The sequence below is a fragment of the Ruditapes philippinarum genome, unplaced genomic scaffold, assembly GCF_026571515.1.
Source record: "Ruditapes philippinarum isolate M1 unplaced genomic scaffold, ASM2657151v2 ctg428_1_1_1_1, whole genome shotgun sequence".
NCBI lineage: Eukaryota > Metazoa > Mollusca > Bivalvia > Venerida > Veneridae > Ruditapes > Ruditapes philippinarum.
The window spans coordinates 267618-295496 of NW_026864380.1; the positions used below are offsets into that span (position 1 = coordinate 267618).

Genomic DNA, 27879 nt, shown 5'->3' on the forward strand with positions numbered 1-27879 from the left:
ATGACGTCCTGGTTTACAACCATGATTGCAATAACCATCCTCTTGCCTACAGGTCGGCTCAGTGCTACCAGGTACAACTAAACACCAGAAGTTACATGATGAACATTGATTAGCTGACAGATAGAAGTTGCTTTAACTTTTTTTTTGCATTCAATTCCGCTGCAAAAAGAAAATGATAATTTGTTTTATTTCTTACTAAGCTACTTATATCTTTTTATAATTAAGAAATTAAAATCTAAAGCTATGTAATGAAATGAATCTAGTCGAACAAGTACAGGAAATATACATGTTTGAGGTCTAGGTTTACGATTTAATTAGATATTTATATAAATATATAAAATTAACACAGTAAATTGACATTCACAGGGTAATTTGATATTTTAACATCGAATTTCATTTTCACAATAAATCGAAATTCTGGGATAACTTTATTCAAATGTGAGAACATAACAACGAGAAAAGAAAAGCAATATTTGTAAACAAACCATAATAAATGTGTAAATACATAATGATTAGCAATATTATGACAATGTATATGATTTTTGGGGGGAAATTCAGTTGTAAATCCATTGGGGTCGGGCGTTGGGTGGGGAAAATTTTGTTTTTTCTTGTAGATGTTTAAAAGATATACACATTAATTTTGACTGACTGCTGCTACTTACTTAACTTTTCTTCCCAAAAAAAAAACTGCAAAATTATGTTGTGACTTGTAAATTATAAAGAATACTAAAATATCTCAAAATGACAATAGGAAGTTCAGTTCAAAATTTGAAGCAGGGCATGTTCATTATAATACCGCAGTAATAGGATAAAGGTAACACTGTATTTTATGATATATAAAATTAATAAATTAATCAGTTTGTTTACAAGGAATCGATACTGACTACTAGCGTCAAGTGTATATAATGTGTAAATCGTGTACTTCTTTCATTTACATAGAATGTTTAATTAAAGGAGATTTGATAACAGTTAATATACATGTAACATGAAAAGTTATAGATAAGTCCAGGGTGGTCATTCATTTTTTTCATCGTACAATGGTTTGCATCATACCTTAAAATGGAAATGTATGTCTTATATGTTTCGTTATCATGCAGATTGAGACTTTAATATTGCATATAAACTTAATTCATGTACTAAATTATTCAGGGCATTTGAAATAATTTGTAATAGTTCCCATTATGGACGATTTGACACTCATAGTATGCCCCTCCAACGGTAAATGAACAGGTGAAGTAAATAAAAATCCTTTCAAACCATTTTTAATGAACAATAAATACCTCACATTGCCTAATGTAATTTCTATTGATGACCATTGGAATTTACCTGTAATGTATCAACTGTTGGTCATTATAACAGTCAATCTTTTGAAATATATAGTTCTATATATAGAAATGAATTTGACAATGAAAAATTGAGCGTAATGTCACATTAAGTAACTTTGGAAAATAAATGATTCGAGATGTTGTTGTTCGTTTGTTTGGTGTTACGTCGCAACAACACAATATAAGTCATATGGTGCCTAAACAGAAAATATGATCTCTCAGAAACACCAGGGATCAAAACACCCAACCTGCTGGAGCTAGGCGATGCATAGACCCAAGTTATACAATCCTATTTGGTCGCCTCTGACGATCACACATTGATAAGAAGTGGCTTCAATTATGATGACTCAATCATTTAAGACAACTCCTTAGCAACAAAGGGGAATGATGCGAAAAAAATTATACAAAGCAACTTGAAATCGAATTTTAAGTTATAACGCCATAATTTGTTCTCAGTAAGCATTCCTTCAAGCAACATTCTAAAGATATTAATAAATAAGCAGGAATTTTCTTTGTTTTCAAGATTGTCATGTCTGGTGCACAGATAGTGTGACATCATTAGTTGTGTTAATATTCGTACATGTTTTTTCATCAGGATTACACAGACTTCAAGACTTATAAACTTCAACTAATAATTACACACCTCCTCTATTGTTTGTGACAGGTCTATATTTTTTGGATAGACCAGTTTACACAAAAGAAAATCCGTTATGAGGTCTATCTTTTGCACTTACATTTCTGTCAAGGGGATCCTTCACAGATGTAGATCCTTCACACATGTAGAAAATTGCGTTTGCAACGGAATCAGACGAAAAGTGTCGAAGCAGTGACTGTGGGGGCCCCGCGCGCGATGCCCATTTTCGTTGATTCGTACTTTAACATGTAATTGTATGTAAAAACACATCGCCCCCACAGCCGCTGCTTCAACACTATCCCCTGATTCCGTTGCGAATGCAATTTTCTACAAGAGTGAAGGATCCTCTTGACAGATATGTAAAGCTCGAAGCCCTAGCCCCAGTGGATCGACCGTAAGAGCTCCGCGCGCGAGGCCCATTTTCGTTGTTTCGTCAATTCACCAACAGGAGGAAAGATCCCTCTGTACTCACATTCAATCGCAGCTCTTGTGCACCTGATTAGAACAGAATTTTAACGCATTTATTCTATCTTGCTTGATGTCATTGGAACTTGCATTATGCTTTATTCCATCTTGCTTTATGATATTTAAACTTTGCGTTATGCTTGATTCCATTTTGCATTATTCAATTCAAACGTGCGTGGATTGAGTGATAACTATTGAACTTGCACAAGCCATTTATCGTACTGTTTGAAATATTAAAATCTTAACGTCATATATACCTTTATCTGAAAGCTACCTTTTTCATGCTCTATACAAACTAGTTACGGTTTATTAGACGGCGCCGTCTAGTAGATATGCATTTGTTCATAAAGCAATGGGGAAAATTTTAGACTTGATTTTGTGCATTTTTTTCTTGGTTAAACAAAATCACATTGTTTTCAAATTTTCTAATAAAATAACATTTCTGATGTACAACATGTCACAGAACTTTTAGGGATTAAAATAAACGTTTAACTGAAGTGATAGTGCCATGTTTGAATATCATATTCTTTTTATAATTATCTAATTTTATCTACCTAATAAATAACGTGCCAATGAGTTAGTCTATAGTCGATCGTTCTAGTCTATTGACGGGAACCAAATTCGGGCAGGGAACAAGAGGTATCATTAAAATACGCAACGGAGATTTTATTGGCGAAACGGACACAGCGGAAATATTTTTAGCAAAACAAGCAGAAAGTGTAATTCATGAAAATAATTAACATTTAAGTTATAAAACAGATCAACTGATTGAAAAAGTACGTTTATTTTAAAATGTATCACAAATGTTTGCAATAGGTTATTTTGAAGGATTCTGTGACTGACGATTGTTCTCTTTCACCTTGATTTTTACTAAATTTAGTGGTCCTATACCTAGATTCTAGGCGAATATGCAATCTTTATTGATTATATATTTATTCATAACTGTATATATCAATTTATTCATAACTATTATTTGATATTACAGACATATGTTTGCTATTTGTAAAATAAGATATAGTTCGTCCTCAAATTCATTCGAACATTATTCTCGGCACATATTGTCTTGAATTCATTTTAAGTTTACCAGTCATTTCAATTTTTCTTGTTATCCAATTTATTTTGCTTCGACCAGACGTTTCAATCATTGTCGCAACAGACAAACATTTCAGACTTTCAGACACATAACAAGAACATGGAGAAAAAAATGATTAGTGCTCCGGATATTCAACTGTAATAGAGAACGATTTTCAATTCAGATTTTGTACATTACCTGTGACTGTTAGCATCATTTGGCGGCGTCTATGATATGCAGCATCAACATTTAACTTGTTTCTTTTTGTAATACCTGTTTGTAGAAATCATTCATAATCGACTTTCTTTTATTCCCAACATACTTTTGTACACCGAAAATTACACGATGGATTCTGTTAAAGTGTGCCTTATATGATTTATCGTTCGCATGGCATGTCGCGGTGATATTTTCCAAGAAGCAGATATAACAAGGCTTGTCAAGATGAAATACGTTGACATAGCTTTAATCGATTCTCAGCAACTCCATTACTGACAAAAAAATTGCCGACATGCCTTTAAACAAACGTTGTCAATACGTCTTTATTATCCCACCAAATAATGATAGAAGACGTCATGTCGCGTAAATATAAGTCGACATGACGGCACATGAGTAATCACGAACACGGCATCTGAGGGGTCAATTCAAGCTTCCATAGTAATGAAGTTTATGGGAATTTCGAAAAGATATGTCAACCTTTTTCATATCGACAAGCCTTGTTATATCTCTGCTTTTTGGAAAAAATCACCACGTCTTAACATCATGGCAGTGTCGGAAAGACCTAATTAATATTCGGAAACTAAACCCCTCCCATGAAACCAAACACTTAATAAATTGAATGGTTCGTCCTTAAAAGAACATTTCGGTAGACACTTGGATAGGTCAATTGTATTTTTAATACAAAATTAGGTATATGTCCGTATATGCTGTGCATTTTGTACATGCGTTTTTATCTAATTAGCAGTTATACCAGACAAATAAGTTTAGTCAGTGCTTGGTTAGCAACGTTTTATATTTTATATACGTGTCACAGGGTGAGAACAAATGTGCATCCTGACCGGGACTCAAACCCTGGTTATCGCGGAATACCGTACCGCGGCTTTCCGGCCGCTTACACATCATCTCCACTAAATACTGAACAGTTCTGAACCGTGACATACGTATATACACTAATCATTAGAATACGTTTGGATCTCGTTGAAAGGACATTTCAGTTTACAGCCAGGTGTACTGAATGGAAGAGTATTAACGCAAAAATTGCATGTTGCTTTCTCTTAACTGCAACTGTTTGTATTTGCGTCTATTGACTCAGCTTCAATGACGAATGTCATAAGGTTGAATGACGCATAGCCGAAAGCCGAATGCAGCAAGCTTAATACGACGCGACATCTGGTGTAATAATATGTGACACCCAAATTATGCTAATACGTGGTGCTACAGTTATATGTCTTTCTAAGTTAATTAAAAACCTTATGACTCAGAAACACATTTTAATTTCTTTAGAATTTTATAATGTTTAAATAAAGTTTTTTTTAGACTGTTAGATACTTGTTATCTCAAGAAAGTAAGGATAAATAAGAAATAATTTGTCTTAAAAGTAGCAAAATGTAAACAAAGTAGTAGTTTCACTTCCTAACAAAATATAAATTACTTTACTTATTTCAAAAAGCGATAGATAATGTAGATGATTTAGGTTAATGGCCAATGAGGAACGTTTTGGATTCTATAAAAGTATATCAAAATTTAGATAAACAAAAAAGCATTTCAGAGACATGATGGACCTTTAATAATTATGTACCGGACACGTAATGTGGACCTTCTAACATCTGACCTGTCAAAGTTACTTGACATAAAGAGTTGCGCTGTGTACATTATGACATGGTGGTGGTTATTTTTGTGAAATAATTCTAAAACCTTCCTAATGGATAATAATTTATGAAGCAGATATGAAATGTAACTGTAAACGTGTAAGTTTGGTTAGCGACCATGATATTGCATTCTGCACACCGTGTCATGATGGTGACCATTTGTAACTAGTAATTGATAAGAGTAGTTAATGGAATTCTATAACAGTTTCTCATAATCATTTAATGAAAGAAATCCGTAGTCTCTAGCATTTTATGTATTATACGGATTCTCTTAATTGCTATCAAACTTCATGGAATTCGTAATTTATGTAACTATATCTGACTTAATATAAAAGTTTAATCAGTGATTTTATAATGGCAACGATTTGTGTTGGATCAAATTTGTTATATTGAAAGCAGATGGCTCGTGTTATTATGTAAAGTATCCCCTTAACATAAACAAATAACATCTCACAACATTACACATCTGTATCTTTTTAATTTGCTAGTTATGTAGTATATATGTTTAAGTAGGATCATTCATACTAATATGCAAATCATAGTTTCATATAAACATGAATAATACAACTGTTTTCATTCTACGTGCGTCAAGTATCAACGGACTAAGGGGGGTAAATAGCCTAAATAGAGATTCAAGGTTCAAATAATATTATCTCCCTTTTGTGCTAAATTGTGTAGTACCTGCTTTTTTTATTTTGTCTTGTGAAACAAAAAAAGTCCGATTAATACATGTTTTCACAATAATACATTCTTTTGTTAGACTAGCATAGCACCGCAAACGACACTGATTTTGCGTGGTGTATTGATATACTTGTATAGTTTATATATATATGACGATAAAATAAAATAAAAGAATAAAACAAACAAACTATCAGGTATATTTTCGCAATGAAAGTTTTAAAAGATGAATTGTAAAATTAAAGTATTCGTTCAGGTTTAATTATTCGATGAATTTAAAAAAGGTTTATATATCGATGAAAACATGGCAGAAAAAAAATGTTCATGTTTTATATACATAAGTACATTGTAGTTGCTAAAACCGTAGCTAAATTTAGAAAATAGTTTTAAAGTTCAATGTTTCAAATCATTTGCGAGACGGAAGAAATAGTTTCAAACACTGATCAACATTTTAAGCTAGAATTTTAAAGAAAAAGCACCAGTATATCTGTAAATTTCAAATTGACTCAAATTGATATTCTTTAGGGATTCTGTTTCTTACTATTGTAATAGAAATGCACACTTCAAGATAATAGGATACTCACTCACTGACTCACTGACTCACTCGTTCACTGACTCGTTCACTCACCCACTCAACAGTTGACTTTTACATCCAACGAAAATTAAATGTCAATTAAGATAAAATTTGCGAAAATAATATTGTACTCTGGATATCGGAATAAACTCAAATACATCAAGTCAACACAACAGCAATTCGAAATTGTCATTCAGTTTTATTGCTCTTCACTTAGAATTTTCATCTACAATAAGTTCTAAGTTTTGTATTTAATTAAAAGTTCTAAGTGAACAAATATTAGAAAATATGCTATAACTGCGTACCAAACCTAACCGAGTGCCGACTAAAAACAAAAACGACACTGAAAAATAATTTATCCGCTGATTCAAAGAAAAAAAAACACCTATGTTTAATGTAATAAATATTTTGACCAAAGTGTCCGCTTAGACGGTAACTTAAACATATACGTATCATTTTATGTTTCCGCGTTAATAGTTGACAGATGCATTAATTACAAGTACATTTGTATTTAATTAACATACAGTACGGTATTCAACTACTAAATTAATGAAGTACTGCTAAATATAGATATCATAATTAATTTAGTCATTTCGTAAACTATTGTTTACATGACACTTAGTCATTAATTACCGGATATACTATCAACCTATCATTTGCACATCTCTTAATGACATGCCTGACATGACCGTTTTAATTATACAGATAAAGTAGAATTTCCCCTATTACAACGCATTACCTCTGGTAATTATAAAAATGTTTACAGAAAGTTTAAAATAAAAATGCTAAATCAAAAATTTAAAATTAGGATTGTGTGATCATTCGAAATGAATAGTATCTGATAATGAAAAGTAAATAAGACAAAGACTCAAGATATGAAGGATACGCAGTTCCTTTAACAATATAACAATTGATTTTTTTATTGAAAATTTGTACTTCAAAACAATGTTTCATGTTAAATCAAATCATATTATGTATTAAATATAAAAATCTGTACATGAAACATTAAATTTGCATATATAGTTAAATGGTAAATCAAAGAAATAACAAGTTTAAAGAATAAATGTCTTCTGAATGTGAATTTCTGCCCGTCTTAGGAACAAGTGGGTTGATTGCTGGTACGAAATGTTCAGAACTGATGTGTCATACGCCGTTGAGAGATGACGTTGATATGCCGGACGTCATTTTGGCAAAAGTCTAATGAGTCCTGGCACAAAGTCAGGTGTTATAAATGTCCAAAACAGATTGAATTTTTGTCCAAGGATGTATCCGAATACAAATGCTCTAAACAGCATTCCTATGTTGAACTTTCTTACGAATGTAAACATGGAAAAATCCGACAAAACACTGTAATGTAATAAGCAACACTTAATTGGCAGCTAAGACACAATGGTAGTTTTATTGATATTTGAATAGGGTTTGTAGCGGCATATATACTAGTTTATTCGAACTGAATTAGTCTAATATAAGAAGATATTTTTCATCATCCTTTGACAGTAAAGTTTTTGTTTTACATGTTTGTTTGAAAGATTCATATGTCGGCACTTAAACGTATGTTGACATAAGATATTTTTAAGCATAGATTTAGATAAATGTTGACATTATTGTTGATGTGACAGCAGTAATTATTGTACCCGTTGACCGTTGATGACTTTTTGTACTTTATAGTTTCCGATATAAGGCTGACAGAATACTATCACGAGACTTGTCTTCTCACTCTCATCCTGGCGTATCTCTGACAGGTTGGAGACGAGTTTGTATAGAGTCTTATTCTCATCTTTCATGTTCAGTTGTGACCTTCAGTCATGACAGATTCTCGACAGTTGCTTTTGTTTTAGTATATGTTTTCGAAAAAAAGTACAGGTCTATCATAGATGCGATAACAATTACTAAAGCCCAAAATATAACCAGGGAAATTGCCCATAGCAAAATGATATTTTTTGTTCTAACGTAAAATGTATAAGATAATTAAGTCTAGGTACTAATTCATCCATCGGTATGTTCGTAAAAAATTGAAATTCATTTAGGATATTAGTACTTGTAACATTTTCAAAATTGACACGAAGTTCTGGCCACAATTGGTTTGTTTGAAGTGACGTTAACATAGAGAGAATGTTATACAAATTATCATTTAGGACTCTAGCAGAAGATTTTTTTCTAAAAAATAGGGGTAAGGATTTAATGTTTTTTTGAAAGCTTTACAGCTTGGTTTTAAATAAATTATAGAGATTGGTGCTTTTGCAATTATTTCTTGCTTTTTGTGCGAACTGGACGAAACACAAGAACAAATTTTAAATCCTGCGTCGTGCTAATAAATCAGCGTGCATCCAAAATTGGTTTAAATCATTATCTTAAAGCTTTTTTATCTTTAAGAAATCACGAAGATTTATACGTTTTTAGAAACACTGTGTTGATAAATTTGAGCAGCAATATCAAAATATTTTTAAAAAGTTATTTTTACAAGCATCTAATTCAGAAGGTGTTTAAACAGAACTTTTTTCTTCTTAATTGCAAATTAATCCGTCATATTTTAATTGGTATCTAGCAATGACCTTTTCATCTGAATTATTGCTAGGTATATAAGCAGTTTTAATATAGAATATACGAAAAACATCATATTTTTTGTTTAATTCCGAAATAGAGATATGTATTTGAATGAGCAAGCGATCGTTTTAAAACATGTTTGAACTTTTTAAATGTTTATAAATCTCAAAGAGATTATATTGTGCATCAGCAGGCAAATCTTAAACCTAACTCTGCTTTTAATTCGTCCCAAGTGCCTTCAGGTTTATCTTTTAAATACCTACCGATAAAATCACTAACCGAATTTCTACTTGACTGATATGCAACTAGTTTTATTTTTTCCCCTGTTAATCCTGTTGTTACCCCATACTTTTCGACATTCTTTATCCATATTTTAAACTGGGAGGGTTCGCCATTAAAAGGTGGAACGATTTTAGAAACGCTAAGAGTCCTCATTACTGCAGATAGATAACTTAATTCTCTTCCAAAACTTTCAAAACCTTTAGCAACTTCTTCGTCCGCCATAACTGAAGTCAATATGAAGCACGAAAACGAAGAGAAATAGACTCACTGCCCCTCTGTCTGGTTCCGCTGCTTTAACCGTCAATCGCTTGATAGTTTACTCGTATGTCTGTATAGCTATCCACGAAGAACCCCTGGTCTGTCAATACGAATCCTGAGATCACTATAGCATTAAAAACACCGCTTGTATTGTACTCTGGCTATCTGAATATACTCAAATACAAGACGTCAATACAATATCAACTAAAATTCCATTCAGTTTATTTGTCCTTTTCTTAATATTTTCATTTATGAATAAGTTCTAAGTTTGTTTTAATCAAACGTTCGAAGTCAACACATTTAAGAAAAGTTTCTTTAACTGCGTACCAAACCTAACTAAGTGCCAACTAGTATCACAAACGACACTGAAACATATCAGTTTGCTGAGTATTTACAACATAAACCACCGACGTTAAATGTAATAAAATATGAATTGCCTTGACCAAAATGACCGCTTAGTGACAGGTTACTAATAACATATACATGTACGTATTACTCTTATTTCCCGCGCTTGTGGTTGACAGATGTATCAATTACAAGTCTTATTAACATGACTCAAGGGTATGAATTATATGATAAAGCATAATTTCCCTTATTACAACACAAACTGAATATTTTTTTTATCTCGGTTAGAGATTTACATTTTTTTTCTTTTTTAAGAATTGTTTGTGATACATGATGTTTAAAACTGTTTATCTTTGGCATCAAACGATTGAAGCTAATGATTTTACAATATTGTTATCAGAAACTACACCATTTTAATCAAATTTAAAAGAATATCGAGAATAAAAGCATTTCATTTTACTTACAACAACTATTAGTCATTTGTTTTAGGAATTGACGTAATGTGATTGTCTCTTTTAATATGGCCACCTGGTAGGATCATGACAGTGCTCAATAATGTTAATTCAATTCAATGAATCAAGGCTATGCGCAATAACAGACAATATGCAATATGCAGAATAAAACACTTGTTTATGAACATTATTTACAGCAAGGGACACTTAATCATCCGAAAGTTTTCTAAACACGAGCAATGTTGCAGAAATACTGTTTGACGAAAAAAATAGAAAATAAGTTGATTTTGAATAGTATTATAATGTACTGAAAGTTTCGACAGTTTAAATTATAATACCAATATATGTGTCAAAATGCAATTTTTTATAAGATTTTGCAATTCATATCACTGACAAAGTATACAACAAGCAATTGTAGGCAAATTGACACTATGATGTTATTTTTGTAGTTACTGGCAAATTGTTTATATTTATCGACTTGAATAACAACTGACATGTCACATTAAAAAATGGGGAAAAAAACAAACAGAAAAAGATTCATATTAGAAAAAAGATCAATTCGTTATGATTTCATGTTTTGTTTTCATGAAATGAAAGTACAAATCCTACAATTGTATACGTTAAAGTTGATAAAATATGTGCTAAAAGTGAATTTCCATTAATATATATTACGTTAGGATCAAATGCATAAGAAATAGACTTTATATTTCAAACCGACATTTCTTCCTTGTAAGAGAAAATGACACTACATCTGTGAGCGAGTGAAAATCTTTAAGAGTGAGATTTATTCTGGGTATTGTTGAACTCCTTGTTTTTATCACGAACAGGATAGTTAAAACCGAGTATAGTTTATGACTGAATTATTTTTATCAATTGTTTTTGTAGATTATTTTTCATTGTTTTGATAGAATTTTCGCTTTAATCGTCATACTTTCCATTAAGACATTTAGTAATAGAAATTTGACTTTATTTTTTACAAGATAAAATGCCACTCGTTTTTTACAGATTACATTTTTAAGAAATATATCAAATTACAAAGACCAAAAAATTACATTCAGAGAATTTCGTTTTTATATGTTATTTCTACTAAAAGTATGTTTGTGTGTGTGTGTGCGTGTGCGTGTGCGTGCGTGTGCGTGCGTGCGGTAAGATGAGCAAGTGCGCCATAGGGTGGTTAAGGTATCATAATAGCAGTTAACGTTGTCATTGAACACACGCAATTACTTTTGCCTATTATGTTCTTCTTTAACGGACGTCTAATCATAAGCTCCAAAAAAAAAAAGACTTCGTGTTAGGCAAGCAAATTATTGGTACCACTTTTTCTTTTGCTAGTATATGTCTTCATAAAATTTATTCTATGGGATTAATATTGTGTTATTCGTATGATTGTTATTTTATTATGTTGTATGTTTGACTGTGTTTGGCTCCTTGATCTTTCATTAATGTATTATTGATGCATTCGATAAGTATTCACATCTGATGTGGTAGCAGCAACTGTTGCTCAGTCACGCCCTTAATTTCAATAGCAGCGAGCCGTTATAAACTATTCATATAACACATGTAGAAGGAGATAAAGTAAAAAAGCAAACGTGGCATTTCTTTAAATAAAACATTATGTGAGATTATAGTAGTCCTTTTGTGTTTAACTTATTGTTTTTTTATCATTATGCATGTCAACTTGTTTGCTATTTAAAAAAACAATTATGTGTTTAAAAACACGAAAACGACTTCCATTCCCTCACGACTTTCTTGGCCACAATGCTTAAAGCAGTATGCCCAAGATTCATGCTAATTTTCATTCAAACTTTGAAAATGTATTCAAAAGTAAAATATTGTGAAGTGACCAAGACATTTACTTTACAGTGCAAAAAGAGGACAAAATATGCACCGATAGCCCTTATAGGTTAGTAACGCAGAAGAAATAATAAAAACACCCATAAGTCGCACTTAACAAGTTAATTATTACATTTGTGTGCTTGATTGAGTCTTGAATCTTTTTAATTTTCTCTAAATCTGATTGCGTTTTTCTCAAGTTTGATTTTCTTGAAATATTTGGCTCTTCTGTAGACAAAGCAGCTCTAAAATAACGTGTTGGTACTTTTATTTTTTCAGAGATTGTTCTATCATGAAAAATGATATTATATGTTATAATTCCAAGGTGTCATATTACTGAATTGACATCGACATATATTGTTTTTCTGCTTAAATTAACTTTCCTGTCTATTCATGCATCATGACGCCAACTATTTATTTCTGTTCCTGTTTCAGGAAAGAAAAATAAATAAAATAGAATAATCTTTTATTAGTTTTTTTAGGTAAAATTTTAGAAAAATATAATTACATATCTATTATAAATAACGATTTACTGCATATCATAATCGTACGGTACGGTGGCACAAAGGTGACATTTGTGCGTTTTTATTTATCTTGTGCTAACGAGATACTATGTCGTGGCCATAATTGACTAACTCGTGGGCACGAGATAACTAAATCGTTGGAACGAGATACTATGTCGTAGCAACGAGTTACTAAGTCGTGGGCACGAAATAATTAAGTCGTGGGAACGGGATACTATGTCGTGGCCAAGAGTTACTAGGACGTGGTCACGAGTTACTAAGTCGTGGCCATGTGTAACTAAGTCGTGGGAACGAGATAACTAAGTCGTAAGCACGACATAACTTAAAAATCAGTGTACACTGTATATATATTCATATAATCTCGTTCTCACGACTTAATTTTCTTGTGACCGCGACTTAGTTTCTCGTTCCAACGACTTGTTTATCTCGTGTACATATTGTAGTAGCTCGGGGCAACGACTTAGTAGCTCGTGGCCACGACAAAGTATCTCGTGCGCACGAGATAAATAAAAACACACACATAGCACCTTTGTGCTACCGTATAATCGACACCGGAAAATGCGTTTGGGCGAATTGCTACAGCACACACTTGTATAAATGTTGTTTAAAGTGAATAACTTGGTTAAATCAATGGTAAGTTAACATCCCGGTTAAACTATGGTTAACCGATGGTACAAATGTTAAATATAACCAGTGTAAATGATTAATATTTTAGCCAATGTGTAGGAGATGGGTTAAATTAAAAAAAAAACGGAAATAAAATAGCTGCCGTTTGTACATTTTGGCTCAACTTTCGTCTATATTTGCTTCGAAATAGAAAATAACCGGTATGATATAATGTTATTCATGTTCTGTACGTAGTAGTTGGTCAAGAAAGATATATGGCTGTATACGCTGTGATTGATCAGTAAATTTCATTTCGTTCAACACATAATTGTACGTTTTCGTGTTATCGTCAATAACAGCATGATTTATGGTTTCTGATTATTTTAAATAATTAAAGAATTACAGGAGATATCACCTCCTGTCTTGCTGAACATGTATTTTTAAAGAAGGAAAGATAATGCATTCATTGTAGCTTTTCGTCAGTACCAGTTTGTGTTCTATTATTTGTTTGTGCTATGTGTTTTACTGCATATAACCATAATACATCATGTTTATTTATTTCCCTTTAAAGTCAAACCTCTTTGAGACATAGGTTTTTTAAATCACTTACGCCAAACAAAATTGACTGCTTCCTGTATATTGAGTAATATTGCACCAGTGTGAATTTAGCAAGCCGAAACTCGCCTTCAATGGGACACGAACCTACGACCTCAGGCTCTATATTTGGAGTCTAGATCATTTACTCCCACACCACTTTTCCACCATCTTTTAGTTTTATGGGCATTAGCAAACATTTGCATTTAATAATATTACACAATACACCACCCATTTGAAATTTAAACTGTGCCCACAGATACATGTATGTACGCTCGCCTCATATTTTCGTTTAGCCCAAAATTCCAAAGTATTCCGTACAGACAGTCTTGAAATATGGTTAAACAACTTTAATCCACCTGTCTGCCGCCATGTTGTGTACATGATTATTGAATGTCAACATTAAATGTAATAAACTATGACATAATTAACATGTAATTCCTATTATGTGTATAATATCTTGCAGTATTATATCATTCCAACGTTTGTGGTGCTTGCAAAAGTGTAAAGTACTGCTGAAATACGAGACACTGGTTTCGTTTTCAAAACATAACATACTTAAACGTTAAAAGCATGACAAAACTGGTTTCGAAGTATTTAAACCAAATTTAATAAAACATCAGACATTTGTAACGTCAATGTCTCTTTTAACTGTGGCTTTAAATAGTTTTCAAATGTTTCACGTGCTTTGTCAAATGGGTCACAACCAAGTACTTCACCTTTATGTTTAATGATCACTGCGGTATGCCGTACCCCGGATCAATTTATGTACATGTATGCATCAACTTGCTAAATATGGCAACATTTAAAAACAAAAGTGAGTTAAGAAGGTAATAGAAAATAACGCAGCACATATAATCTTTACAAGAAAAAAGGAAGATATTCTTACTCGATTGATAATTATTCAGATTTTTTGGGGACCGAACCTGGCTGTTTTGCATTGATACGTAACTATAAATTTACCAGACAACTTTACCTACTGCGTTACGCCGACAGTTGGTAAATTTGTCGATATTTCATTAATATGGCAAGCCTGCTAAACACAATATGATAACTGTTTAAAAAGGTTTTAGTGGACTTGACCACCGCGTCACTTAATAATTATCCTAAACGCACAGTAAAGTGTGTACATTGATAAGACATAAATCAATCAATCAATCAATTATTTTTTTTTACAAATAAACTCACTTACATTGTGTCAACATTCAATTTTAGGGGTCAATAAGACACACTTTCATATTAATTTGATAAATGTCAGTTGCATTAACCTACTTTTTGGAATAAACATTCAGTGACATAATTATTATATATGTCTCATATAAAAAGAAAACAGAATACACAGGTTATCGTTCAAAAAAAATATATCTTCAGTCCGATCATTTAACTATATGCACGAACGACGTTTTTTTACAGCACATTACATGTATGTAAATATTGAGAGCAGTCAAAACAACAACAACAACAACAACAACAACAACAACAACAACAACAACAACAACAACAAGAACAACAAGAACAACAACAACAACAACAACAACAAAACAACAAACAAAAAAACAAAAACAAAAACAGCAAACAAAGAAACAAAACACACACTTTGAATTGATGCATATAAGAAAAAAGTTACCATTTTTCGATCATTTTCTGTCATATCTAAAACTCAGAAATACTATTGAAAAAGGAATTGCAATTATTCAAACCACGGTTGAGTACCATCTTAAAAAATGGTCCCTTTTAAAATAATAGTATGTACTATTTATCACTAACATTAAAACATTAACATCCAATAAAAAAATGGCATCTTTAAATACGTGTTAATACGATACATGGGTATGTTCTCTCTTTTCAAACCTCAACCCTCTTTTTATTTATTTTCAACTTCCGACATTTTTTTTAATGAAAGATTAAAACATTATGACCTACTAAGTAAAATTTAAATTAGATAAAACATTCAATATAAACAAATTACGATATAATCTGACATTATTATGTATTTATGTGAAATGAATGTATGTGAAATTTTTGTATGTCATAAAGGTATAATTAAAAAATGTAAAGACATTCCATAAACAAATGTGAAGTTCTTTAATGCAAATCATTACATCAATTAGCTGTACAATAATGGATTTTCCCCATATCCAAAACATTGACTCGTAAATACGCCGTTTATATGTAATTTTAGATTTTAAATTCATTAACAATAGCTGAAATAAATAAATTATCATAATATTTTAAAATAGCTGGCTCTCAAGCAACTGTACACAGTTTTAATAGCTTGCTCTCCCAAGCAACCGTACAATGAGTTAGCAAGTAACCGTACAGTTAGGAAATAACACCATTTTTTCCTAAACCACCGTGTGCACACCAGATATTGTTTAATTTTCTTAAGCTCACATGATAAGTCTTCAAAGTATCAAGAGGATTTGCTCGTATATTATATATAAAGCTTGAAATCGGTGTCCGAAGTCAATACTTGTGACATTCTTTTTAAGAATCGGCGTTAGAAATCGTATTTGTACGGAAAATACATGTTTTTCCGTATGGCTGCGGGAAGAAATAATAACTTTTATGAAACTCCTAGTTATAAAGTAACAATTTCTCCGTGATTGGTCTTTATTGGACTAATTTATCAATTTTCAGTACAAAATCGGCGATTTTTCGCGTTTTGCTCGCTCGCAAGCGGAAGTTTTAGTGGACAAGGAGGCAATTAAAAATACACTTTACACAGACACGGATCGTCTGTTAGTCAATTCAAAACTACATTCGTGTTTTGAGCAGAATTTTTCATGAATCAATTGATCTAGGCATTTAGTTTCATTTCAATTCTTATCCTCGAATATTTTTAGACATATTACGCTTAAACTTTATTATTTGTTTTCATTTTATTTCACGAAATGTAAGCGTTATGGTGCAAGCAATACTAGCTATAGTTGACTGTCTTGTTATATTGTAGTGATAATAAATATTTTTCCTTTTAAATCATTGTTTAAATGGATAAAACAGAAATTAACAATTGGATAACATAAAGAAAACTGTAAATCCGGAAATTTTATTAACATCCTCCTTGATTAATCATTTAGTTTTTTCATAATGAAATATTATATGAAGCGCAGATTTTATAGATACATGTATAAGTTCTCACTTTCCTTCAAATCAATTTTTCACTTGCACTGTTTAAATATTTTTAGAATCTGTATTTAGTTACCGTTTGCTTACAATGAATAGTAATACTTGTTTCCATTTTGAATTTCTTTCAGTCATTTTAGTTACATGTGTTGTCACGGGAACTGGTAGGTAAATTGCATGTTTTTTCATGAATTTAAACTTTTGTCACTAATATGATGATCTTTACGGTCTTGATGATATTGATAATGGTGACGATAATGATGAAGAAAATGATAATTCGACAAAGATATTAAGATTATAATGATTTGACGACAGTGATGATGATGATTATGAAGATGATGATGAGCATAAAGATGATTCTAACAAAGTTCATGGCTATGCGAAGATTTTGATGATGACGACAATGGTGTTGAAAACGGTGATTGTGATAATATGATAATGATCTCAAATGGTCATAGTGATTGGGGAGATTTTAGCAATGACAACATTTATGATGATTGTGATGTTGACGGTAGCGATTTAACAATGGTGATTGTGTTGGTTGTTAGATAATGATTACGTCTACGATGACTATAGTAATGATTTAAGTTTTACAGATGATAGTGCTGTTGACGATGATAATATCATGCAAGAATCTTTATCTTTTTAGCTCACCTGTCACAAAGTGACAAGGTGAGCTTTTGTGATCGCTTTTCGTCCGGTGTCCGTCCGTCGTCCGTACTCCGTCGTCCGTCCGTAAATTTTTACTTTAAAATGACATCTCCTCATAAACCGCTAAGCCAATTTCATCCAAACTTCACAGGAATGTTCCTTTGGTGGTCACCTTTAAAAATTGTTCAAAGAATTTAATTCCATGCAGAACTCTGGTTGCCATGGCAACCGAAAGAAAAAACTTTAAATATCTTCTTTTAAAAACCCCAAAGAGCTAGAGCTTAGATATTTGGCATGAAACATCTTCAAGTGAGTGTCTACCAAGTTTGTTCAAATAAAAGCCCTGGGGTCAAAACTGGCTCCGCCCCAGGGGGTCATTGATTTCCCTATATGCATATAGTAAAAACTTAAAAAAATCTTCTTTTAAAGAACTCAAAGAGCTAGAGCTAAGATATTTAGCATGAAACATGTTCTAATGGGTGTCTACCAAGTTTGTTCAAATAAAAGCCCTGGGGTCAATATTGGCCCCGCCCCGGGGGTCATTGATTTTCCTTATATGTGTATAGCAAAAACTTTAAAAAATCTTCTTTGAAAAAACTCAAATAGCTAGAGTTTAGATATTAAGCATGAAACATCTTCTAGTGAGTGTCTACAAAGTTTGTTCAAATAAAAGCCCTGGCGTCAATTTTGGCCCCGCCCCGGGGGTCATTTATTTTCCTTATATGTGTATAGCAAAAACTTAAAAATCTTCTTTGATAAAACCCAAATAGCTACAGTTTAGATATTAAGCACGAAACATCTTCTAGTAAGTGTCTACAAAATTTGTTCAAATAAAAGCCCTGAGGTCAAAACTGGCCCCGCCCCAGGGGTATCATTGTTTTTAACTATATGTGTATAGTAAAAACTTAAAAAATCTTCTTTTAAAAAACCCAATGAGCTAGAGCTTAGATGTTAAGCATGAAACATTTTCTTATAGGTGTCTACCAAGTTTGTAAAAATAAAAGCCCTTGGGTTAAAATTGGCCCTGCCGGGGTTTTTCATTATATGTGTGTAGTAAAAACTTAACATCATGAAACATCTTCTAATGGGTGTCTTCCAAGTTTGTTCAAATAAAAGCCCTGGGGTTTGAACTTGCCTCGCTACGGGGGCCTATATACACGTGAGCGACCTCAGGGCCATCATGGCCCTCTTGTTTATTAAATTCAAGCTGTTTTAGAGCCATGCTATTAATCTAACCTGGTTTTCATTTTAAAGGAATAGGAATGGATGGATTGATGTCTGTCTAATATAAATATTCATCATTTAAAAAGAGGAACCATGACAGTTTTCCTATTGACACCAACCCTATAAGAGAGAAATTCGTGTTTTAAGACACTATTTTTTACTTGAGAAATAAGTTCATGGGCGCCGCCATTTTGCCGTTCTGTCATTCTCGCGAGACAGACGAGACCGAGATTGTGACGTGTTACACCCACTTCCGGTATAGGTGTACACGCTGGTACAACTTGATGAAGAACTTATTAATTTTATTGCGTACATTATATATTATTTATGAAAACATCATATGGAACTGAATTGCTTTAATTAATTAATTGAAGACGCCGCGACATTAATTATCATTTGTCCGATATTCAAGCTTGCTGATGATCCCACCACATGATTTAAGCAATGACTGCTTAATTTTCAAAGATAAACCATAAATTTAATTTGGGTACTATGAGAAACTTCTTCAAATTGACGATTTTATTTTATTTTGTACTAATTTTCGCAAGACAAGCTGTCCAATTAGGGTACATCGCCGGTCATGTATCTTTTTTTCCGGTAAAATATCAACTAAATCCAATATGCTGAGGACGCGATTTTCCGCCATTGACGCAAAAAATGAGAATGGCGCAGGAAATTCGGCAGCCAGACTAATATCGTATGAAAACAAAACTGTCCGTTAGGTTATTTAGGCACCAAGTCAAAACTGGTACCAACAGCAACAGGTTGCCCATTCCCCTATAATTACGCATATTCTCGGGTTTATCCAGTTCCCTAAAGCTTTTTCCCACGTTATCTACTTACCAAATTCCTTTCCCCGACAGATACGCATTTCTACTACCGTAAATTTAATCCAATAAAACAAAAAATCATAAATCTACTTAATATTTAAAATGCTTATTGGTAACTGAGAAAAATGTGTTGCTATTTTATGACGTGCTGTAATTTACTACAGTATAATTTGACAGGTGTGGAACCTAATTCCCCCTAAGGTCATTCAGTTCACTGATGAAGCGTAAAAAAATAGATGTCTATTTCGTCATTAAAATATTTGACAAGGGTGATTAACCAATCATGTATTCATCACTTTTTTATACCAGAAAACATTTAAATGCTTACTTAAAAAATGCATTTCACTTATTAATGTTAAGGAAGAAAGAGGACTTATTATTGCCTTTGCACTAATGCTCACCATTTGTATATATGGGATGTGTATTTGATTTGTTCATCATTTCTTGCTATAAACATTTGTACAATGTTTAATGCTGAATAAAATCTCTTGTAATATTGTCATTATATTGATTAACCAATCAGGGCAACATTGTGCATGATCAAAAGGTCTGTCGGCACAGATGCATACAAGGAGCAATAAAAATCGTCAGTACACAGTGTGACAGGAACATTTGGTGCAAATTAGGAACAATTAAAATGGACAATGCGCAGTATTAGACATAAGTAGTAAGAACCAGCAATTGTGTAAATAAATTATGCAAATTAAATTTTTGAGCAGCCAATAAAAATGATTTGCCTGCAGTTACTATTAGGCTACGATTACGATGCGCAGCATCATACGTTGACAGACATGTTAACAATTTACTTTTCAAAAGAGTTGCTTATATTTTTGAAATGTGTACATCAATTATAACATATGTTCACACCTTTAAATTTGAAAGTCAGAATCAAACTGCAAAAATTTAATTATATGTACTATTAAGAACACGTTTTAGTAGGGTTTTTATAATGGAAGTGGCTAGCGTACGGGCCCGTACGGCTAGCCAAAAGTTTTAGCCGTACGTGAGTCACGTACGACTAGCAAGGACACACTGTATTGGCTAGCCGTACGGCACTTTTCAAAATTTTATGGAAGTCGAAAATGCATATGTTATTTTATTACTTTAAGCGAGGATTTTAACCAAGAAACAGCATTAATTGTCTTCGGATGTTAACTTTCTAGAGATTAATCGCCTTGATCGCTATATATACCGATCTTTGTCATCGCAAGATGTCGAGAAAAAATAGCCTTTGCTTGCATTTACACCAATTGAAATAGTTTACAAAATTTTGATAATAATCCTTTTTGTTTCATTAAGTTTAATTTTCGACACCTTTAATATGAAAAAAAAAAAAACAAACACTGAACATGATTGTTGTTAGGCTCTTGATAATTGCGACAATTACCGACGGTACTGTATAGAAGTTTGTCCATCAAGGAAAGTTTGCATGTTCCGTGAAAGGCATTCTAAAATTCTATTGTCAGTCCCTGGATAGGTTTTTTTATTAAGGCTAATTAATTGATTGACTGTGCTTTTAAGTTCGATATTTATCTACTGTTTTGAAAATTTTATAATTATTATAATTGCATTTCACCGTGTTTTTTTTTTTTTTTTTTTTTTTTTTCATTCAATGTTCTTTTTTATTTATTTATTCCACTCCGACAATCATTTTTATTCGATCCATGTGCTTAAAATTTAACAAAAATGATTTAATAATTTATACAAATAAAACAACAAATGATAAGCATGAAGATCAACAATTTTATAACGTTCGACTTCCATATAATTTTGAAAAGTGCTGTACGGCTAGACAATACAGTGCGTCCTGGTTAGTCGTTCGTGACTCACCTTCGGCTAGAACTTTTGGCTAGCCGTACGTTTCTTTATTATTTATTATTATTTTTTTTGATATTGTTACGTATTTTGAACCATACAAAAATCTCCTCTACACCTCCTGTGAAAATTAAATTGTCTGGTCAATACCTTATTATATTAATATTTCCTTACGATTCAACTAGATTTATCGATGTGGGGAAATGACATCACGCGCACCTGCCAATACACAAACATGGCCGCGCTTACTGATTTGTAGAAATCGGTGATTTAGCGATTTAAATTTTGTTATCATTCGTTTAATATTATTATTTGGCGGCAGAAAATTTGCAGATTTATTATTTATAGTATTCTTTTTCTGAAATCAAGTTTTTATTCTAACCTTGTCTTTCCCTTTAAGTCGGAAAACAATCATAAAAGAAGTAACAGTAAACTCAGTGTTGTTATTAATTGATATCTACATATAAAAGACACTATCTTTTCAGGCTTGGTGATAGACTGCTATACTACAACAGTAGATGACTACACCGGCCACCAGCAGAGGACAAAGAACGGAACATCGTGCATAAGATGGGATTGGGTCGATGATTATGACTACTTAAATAAACAATTCAATGACGTTACAGTATCAGATGCAGCCAATTTTTGTCGTGCTGTAGGAAAGGATTTTCTGTGGTGTTGGACGTCAAACAGTGGCGGTTGGGATAAGTGTGGAATCGAAAAATGTGGTAAATGAATAAGCATTTCCGATACAGCATTTTCATAACTTTTTATACATTAGTATGTGTTATAATTGATAAATCATGATATACATGTAGCTACCTTGATAAAATATTAGTTTAAGTAATTTAATTTGGAGTAAGTAAAAACAAATATATTCTTAAAATTGTTAATTTAATAATAGCTAAATTATCCATACTTTTAATATTCTTTGATAACAAGTCATCAGCTAAGAAATACATTACTATACAAATATATATATATATAATTTTCTTAAAAAGCTAAATATTATCTTAAAATAATTAGTCTTGACTTAGTAACATATCCTTGTAAGTAAAACCAGCCATATCCGGATTCTCTTTGATCTGGATCCCTCTTCTGACGATTTTGAAAGTTCCTATCCATGCCTTACAATTCATGCCTTGCTTTATTTATATACAAAATGCTCTCCATTTCTCGGATACTCCATACACCGGATTGCGGAAGTTTTTTTTTTTAAATTGTACGTATGAAACATCTTTATTTTATAGTCGTGACGAGTAAAATATACATGAATAATTTATTTGAAATTATAATGGTTTAGTAAAGACTATGTACTTTGTATCATTAAAAATGTTTCTGTTTTTTTTTATCAAGAAAACTTTCAAAGACACCTCCAAAAATTATCCTTCAAACATTTTAAATATGTTATGTGTTACTAAAACTTCATGTTTTAGTTACATAGAATTGTATTTATAGTGTTTATATTTCTATATTTATGGTACTATCCTAGGATTTAAACATTGTTCTACATATATTTATGTCACTTATTTACTAACAGTTAACAACGGTATAAGCAAATGTGGAAATCTGAAAATTGAGCAACCAGCTTTAGTAGGAAGAAACGTAACGTTTACTTTTACCCCGGATTCACATGATCAAGATGCAGTTCTGGAATGGCAACGTGCAACTGAAACTAAACGACATACATGGTATACCCGTCCTTTGACATACAAGTTCATACAGTATAATGAAAATGGAACATACTACATGGTCTTAACAAACAGTGTACCTAAAGGTGATGAGCTATATTACCGGATACATTATTTCAACGAAAGCATGCACTGTTGGATGGAGGCAGGGAAACTTGAACTTGATGGTATGTCAATTTTACTTCTCAAGAAATAAACTGCTCGCCCCTCTTACTTAACCAATCATTGACAAAAAGTTTAACTTATTTGTCTGGCATTTTTATCTTAATGGGACATTAACTCTATTTAAAACGCCGTCCTTATTTTTTTAGCTTCTAAGAGCGCAGACACATGCGCAAAATCTGCGAATGGCTCACAGACTGAAATATAAGTAATGGGTATTCATATCTTAAATCGGAATATGAAGTCAAATTTACACTGTTTGTAACATTAACATTACATAAAAATGCATGTCAAGCTAGCTGCTCCCTTATAACAATATCTGGGTATTTAGAGGAATAGCTGATAATCAAACATAGAAATTTTTTATTCTGTTTCTTGATATTAAGACAGATCAATTTAAAGATATTTTTTAGTTTGAAGAATTATTCATATTATAATGGAGAAGGAATGTGATGCTGATTTTCTATTTTTGCTGTCAAGAGAAAAAAATCAAACTAGCATCACTTGTATATTATAATATTATATTTCTAAGGTAATCTCGTGTACTTTTTCCAGATAGACACAATAATCCATGTGGGTTTGTTTACCTTAGAACGAAATGTGTATTGAAGTACGAAAATGTATATTTAGAATATTATCCGTCTAAAGATGTAATGGAAAACCCTGAAGGTTTTGAGCGCCAGTGGGTTCGATCAAAAAATAGATCTGCTTCTTATATAAATATAAAACTTGGAGACGATATTTACTTTGAAAACATAAAAGAAAACGGAATATATACATTGACTGTTGCCAACAGCCGTATGAACGGACACTACGGAGTTTATTGTGGCAAAGAAGCGGGATTTACGAATAATGTTTCAGTGGCTGTACAAGGTAAATATAAAAATCGGCATCAATGCCATGATAATACTGAAATCAGGTAACGACGATTAAAAACCAACGATGAATAAAGCTTAAATGTGGTCACAACGTTTACAAATTATTTCAAGTATTTTTTTTATCTTTTACACAATTTTAAACTTACCAAAACTACCTGTGCCCGTTTCATAACATCATAAAACGATAAGAACTGAGTGTGAAATTTACATGTTTCGGCATAAAAACTTAATGTGGAAACTGACTTTTACTTAACAATATCATTTGCCTGGGAAAAGGGGGTAGAGCGATAGATAGGAACGGACTTCACTTTGATACTTAGTTTCTTCCCCTTTGCATGAGTCTTAAATGCACACATCCGACCAGCAGAAACCACATAGTATATTTTGGATATTGCAGACATTATAATATTACGTTACGGTCACATACATAGTTTATACATGAGGAGGTAAAAAATATATTTCAGGTCATTTAAATGGTACCTCGGTGCTTCCCTGCTACGTTAGGTTCTATCATAGCAATATCCACTAGAGTAACAATGTATTCACTTATATGATTAACGCTATTCAGTGACAGACACGTGTACGATACAAAGACGTATTTTAAAAGAACATTATCATGCGACATAGGACATTTTATAATAAGGATTGTTAGCAATGACATCAAGAAAATTTCAACCCGTCCGAATATACATTTTTATATATATTTTTTTACGATTTACATTGTCTTGTTCACAAAATAAACATATTTCTGGTGTTTATTTTCATTTTCCGCTATTTGATACTTCAGATACTTTGAAAACATATCAAATGAGCTCCACTGGGGTCAAAAGTTTGAAAACATAAAATTGACAATTAAATTTACCTGCACAAACAATCAATTTAGGGAATATTTCTAACATTATTTATTTCAGTTCCTCCATCTGACATCAAACTTGAAATCAAATTTTACTCGGTAGATCCACTTCGTATGTACGCTGTATGTACCTTGAAAAATTCGAATTCGGTCTGCAGGGCTAATTTTACGGCAAGCAACGACATCATCGGTTCAGAGAAAAACTCAAGTAGCATGTGTCTCCCGCATGGTGCGTGGAAAACAGAGTATGTCATTAATTTGAATATCAGTCAAGAAGACAATGGTACATATGTTACATGTGCTGCCGATTGCGCATACTTCAAGGGCCTGGTACTTAGAGACACAAAAACAATTCAACTTCCATGTAAGCTAATACACATTAATCAATACAACTTCTATTTACTTATTGACCACTTTTACACTTTAATATCGAAAAAGATCATTTTAATTCTTAATATATTTTTCACATGTAATTGCTAGTATACATGTATATTATCACATGACAGTGGCGTTTTTCCATGTACTATAAAAACTATCTTTTTGTCTTGATATTATACAGTTACGTGTGCTTTTTCAGAGGCTTACTTATGTTTATGATTTAAGTGTGTTTAATAAATTTGATTTTGGATGTCGTGTTAGACCATATATATACAAAACCACTATCAAATTACATAGGTTAAATATCAACATATAATAATACTTATGAATAAATATAACAAGGTACCAGCCATTTAGCAAGAAAAAAATATTACCAAATTGTAGATGTGATTTTGAGTTTATGGTGCCATTTCGGATCTGCACATTTCTTTTTATTCAATATGCAAATGATTTACACTTGTTATTTCGTATTGATATTTTATTACAGACAGACATATAGTGACAATCAAATAATTACAAAAAAGACAAACGGTGTACGTGTAATATACAAACCTTTATTATCACAACATACAGATATTCTTGTCTTTCATTACATTTACGTATTTTCATTTTCCTTCTACATCTAATTGTATGGTTTATGGTGAGTTAGGCATATTTCCATTAGTCTTACAGGTGAAGCAAAAGTTTTGTGTTTCTGGAGTAAAATTATTAATGCTAAGGAAAATAAGATATGTAAACTTCTTTATAAAACAATGTTGTTTTTGTCCTCTAGGAATATTGTTAATTCTAAATCGATACATTTTGTGAAAGATACACTTAGTAATCTTGGCATGTCAGAATATTTTCATTTACAGAAGGTATATAATATTAATCGCTTTAAAAATATTGTGGAGCTTAGACTACATGATCAATTTTTACAAGATTGGTATTGTACTATTGATACATTAGTGTATCGTACATATAAAATACTCATTGTTTTGAAAATATGTAGATGTACTTTCATTTGACATAGGCAAATATTTTTGGTAATTAAGAACAATGAATCACCTATTACTAATTGAAAAAGGCAGACATTTTGCAATTGGTCATAATAATAGGCTCTGTTCCTTATGTCCGTATCAAGCTATTGGTGATGAATTTCACTTCTTATTTGAATGTTCGTACTTTAATGACATAAGACGTTAATATCTTCTTTCCATTTTTATATTCATTCCAATATCTTTAAACTTGACAGATTAATGAATAGTTTAATAAGAATATCCTACTAAAATTATCTTAATTTTGTAAAAACATTATGTTAAAATTTAGACAATTAATACTTCTCATTCTCCGTTCCCATTTGTTACAATGTAATGAATTCAGTACTTGAAATGAACAATATGATCTCCTTTTTTGTTTATTTAGCTAGTCATAATTGTATTATTTAAATGGGATATTAGTGATTTCTGACTGTTATTTTTTTGTTTGTTTGTTTGTTATAACCATTTGCATATTATATGCATTGGTTTAATAAAAACTGAAACTGAACTTCGTATCGAAAATCTTTTTACAAGTATTTCTCTTGGTTAGTACATGTATGTTTTTTTTATAGAAAATATACATATCGTATATTTCAGCAAGTTTTATATTTATCCATAACAAATATTGAAGAATTTATTCAATGCAGAATACATGTGATATTTTGTTATCGATTGTACTGATAACCTGATAGATGGACTAAACATATTTTCAATTCGAAAAACCACACCTTAATTAGAAACTGTTTTGCCACATTGAGAACCTTTCCATGTCTACTGATCATCGAAATAAAAAAGTTCAATATATCCTGACTGATATTAAATATATCTGAAGGAGAGTCGATGCATGCTTAATTTTATACTAATTGCTTACGAGATGTTTTACTGAATGTAAATTTCAGACCGCCCTGTTATAAAGTTCAATATTTCTCGACCAATGTTAAGTATTACTAAAGGAGAAAGAGCACATGTTAAATGTGTAGCTGACAGCGTTCCGGCCTCTAATATATCATGGATTGAGTTGACGGATAAAGAAGACAAAATAAAGAAGCAATGTGATTATCAACAGGAATGTGTTTTAGACGTTAATGCAGATGCCATCTCTAAACAACACTTTGTGTGTGCGATACGCTATTTGAAACTGAGCAACAATAAAACTTTGATTGTTAACATCTACAAATCTAGTAAGCAAGATATTGTATGA

The 27879-nt window shown here is 31.9% G+C and overlaps 1 protein-coding gene across 1 annotated transcript; it reads left to right on the top strand.

Annotated features, from left to right (window-relative positions):
* LOC132725390 (uncharacterized) lies at positions 1-27879 on the top strand. Its single transcript, XM_060710491.1, has 7 exons — positions 1-71; positions 17546-17688; positions 22183-22425; positions 23238-23555; positions 24106-24423; positions 25340-25645; positions 27578-27879. Exons 1-7 carry the CDS (start codon positions 1-3, stop codon positions 27877-27879), a joined length of 1701 nt encoding a protein of 566 aa, XP_060566474.1.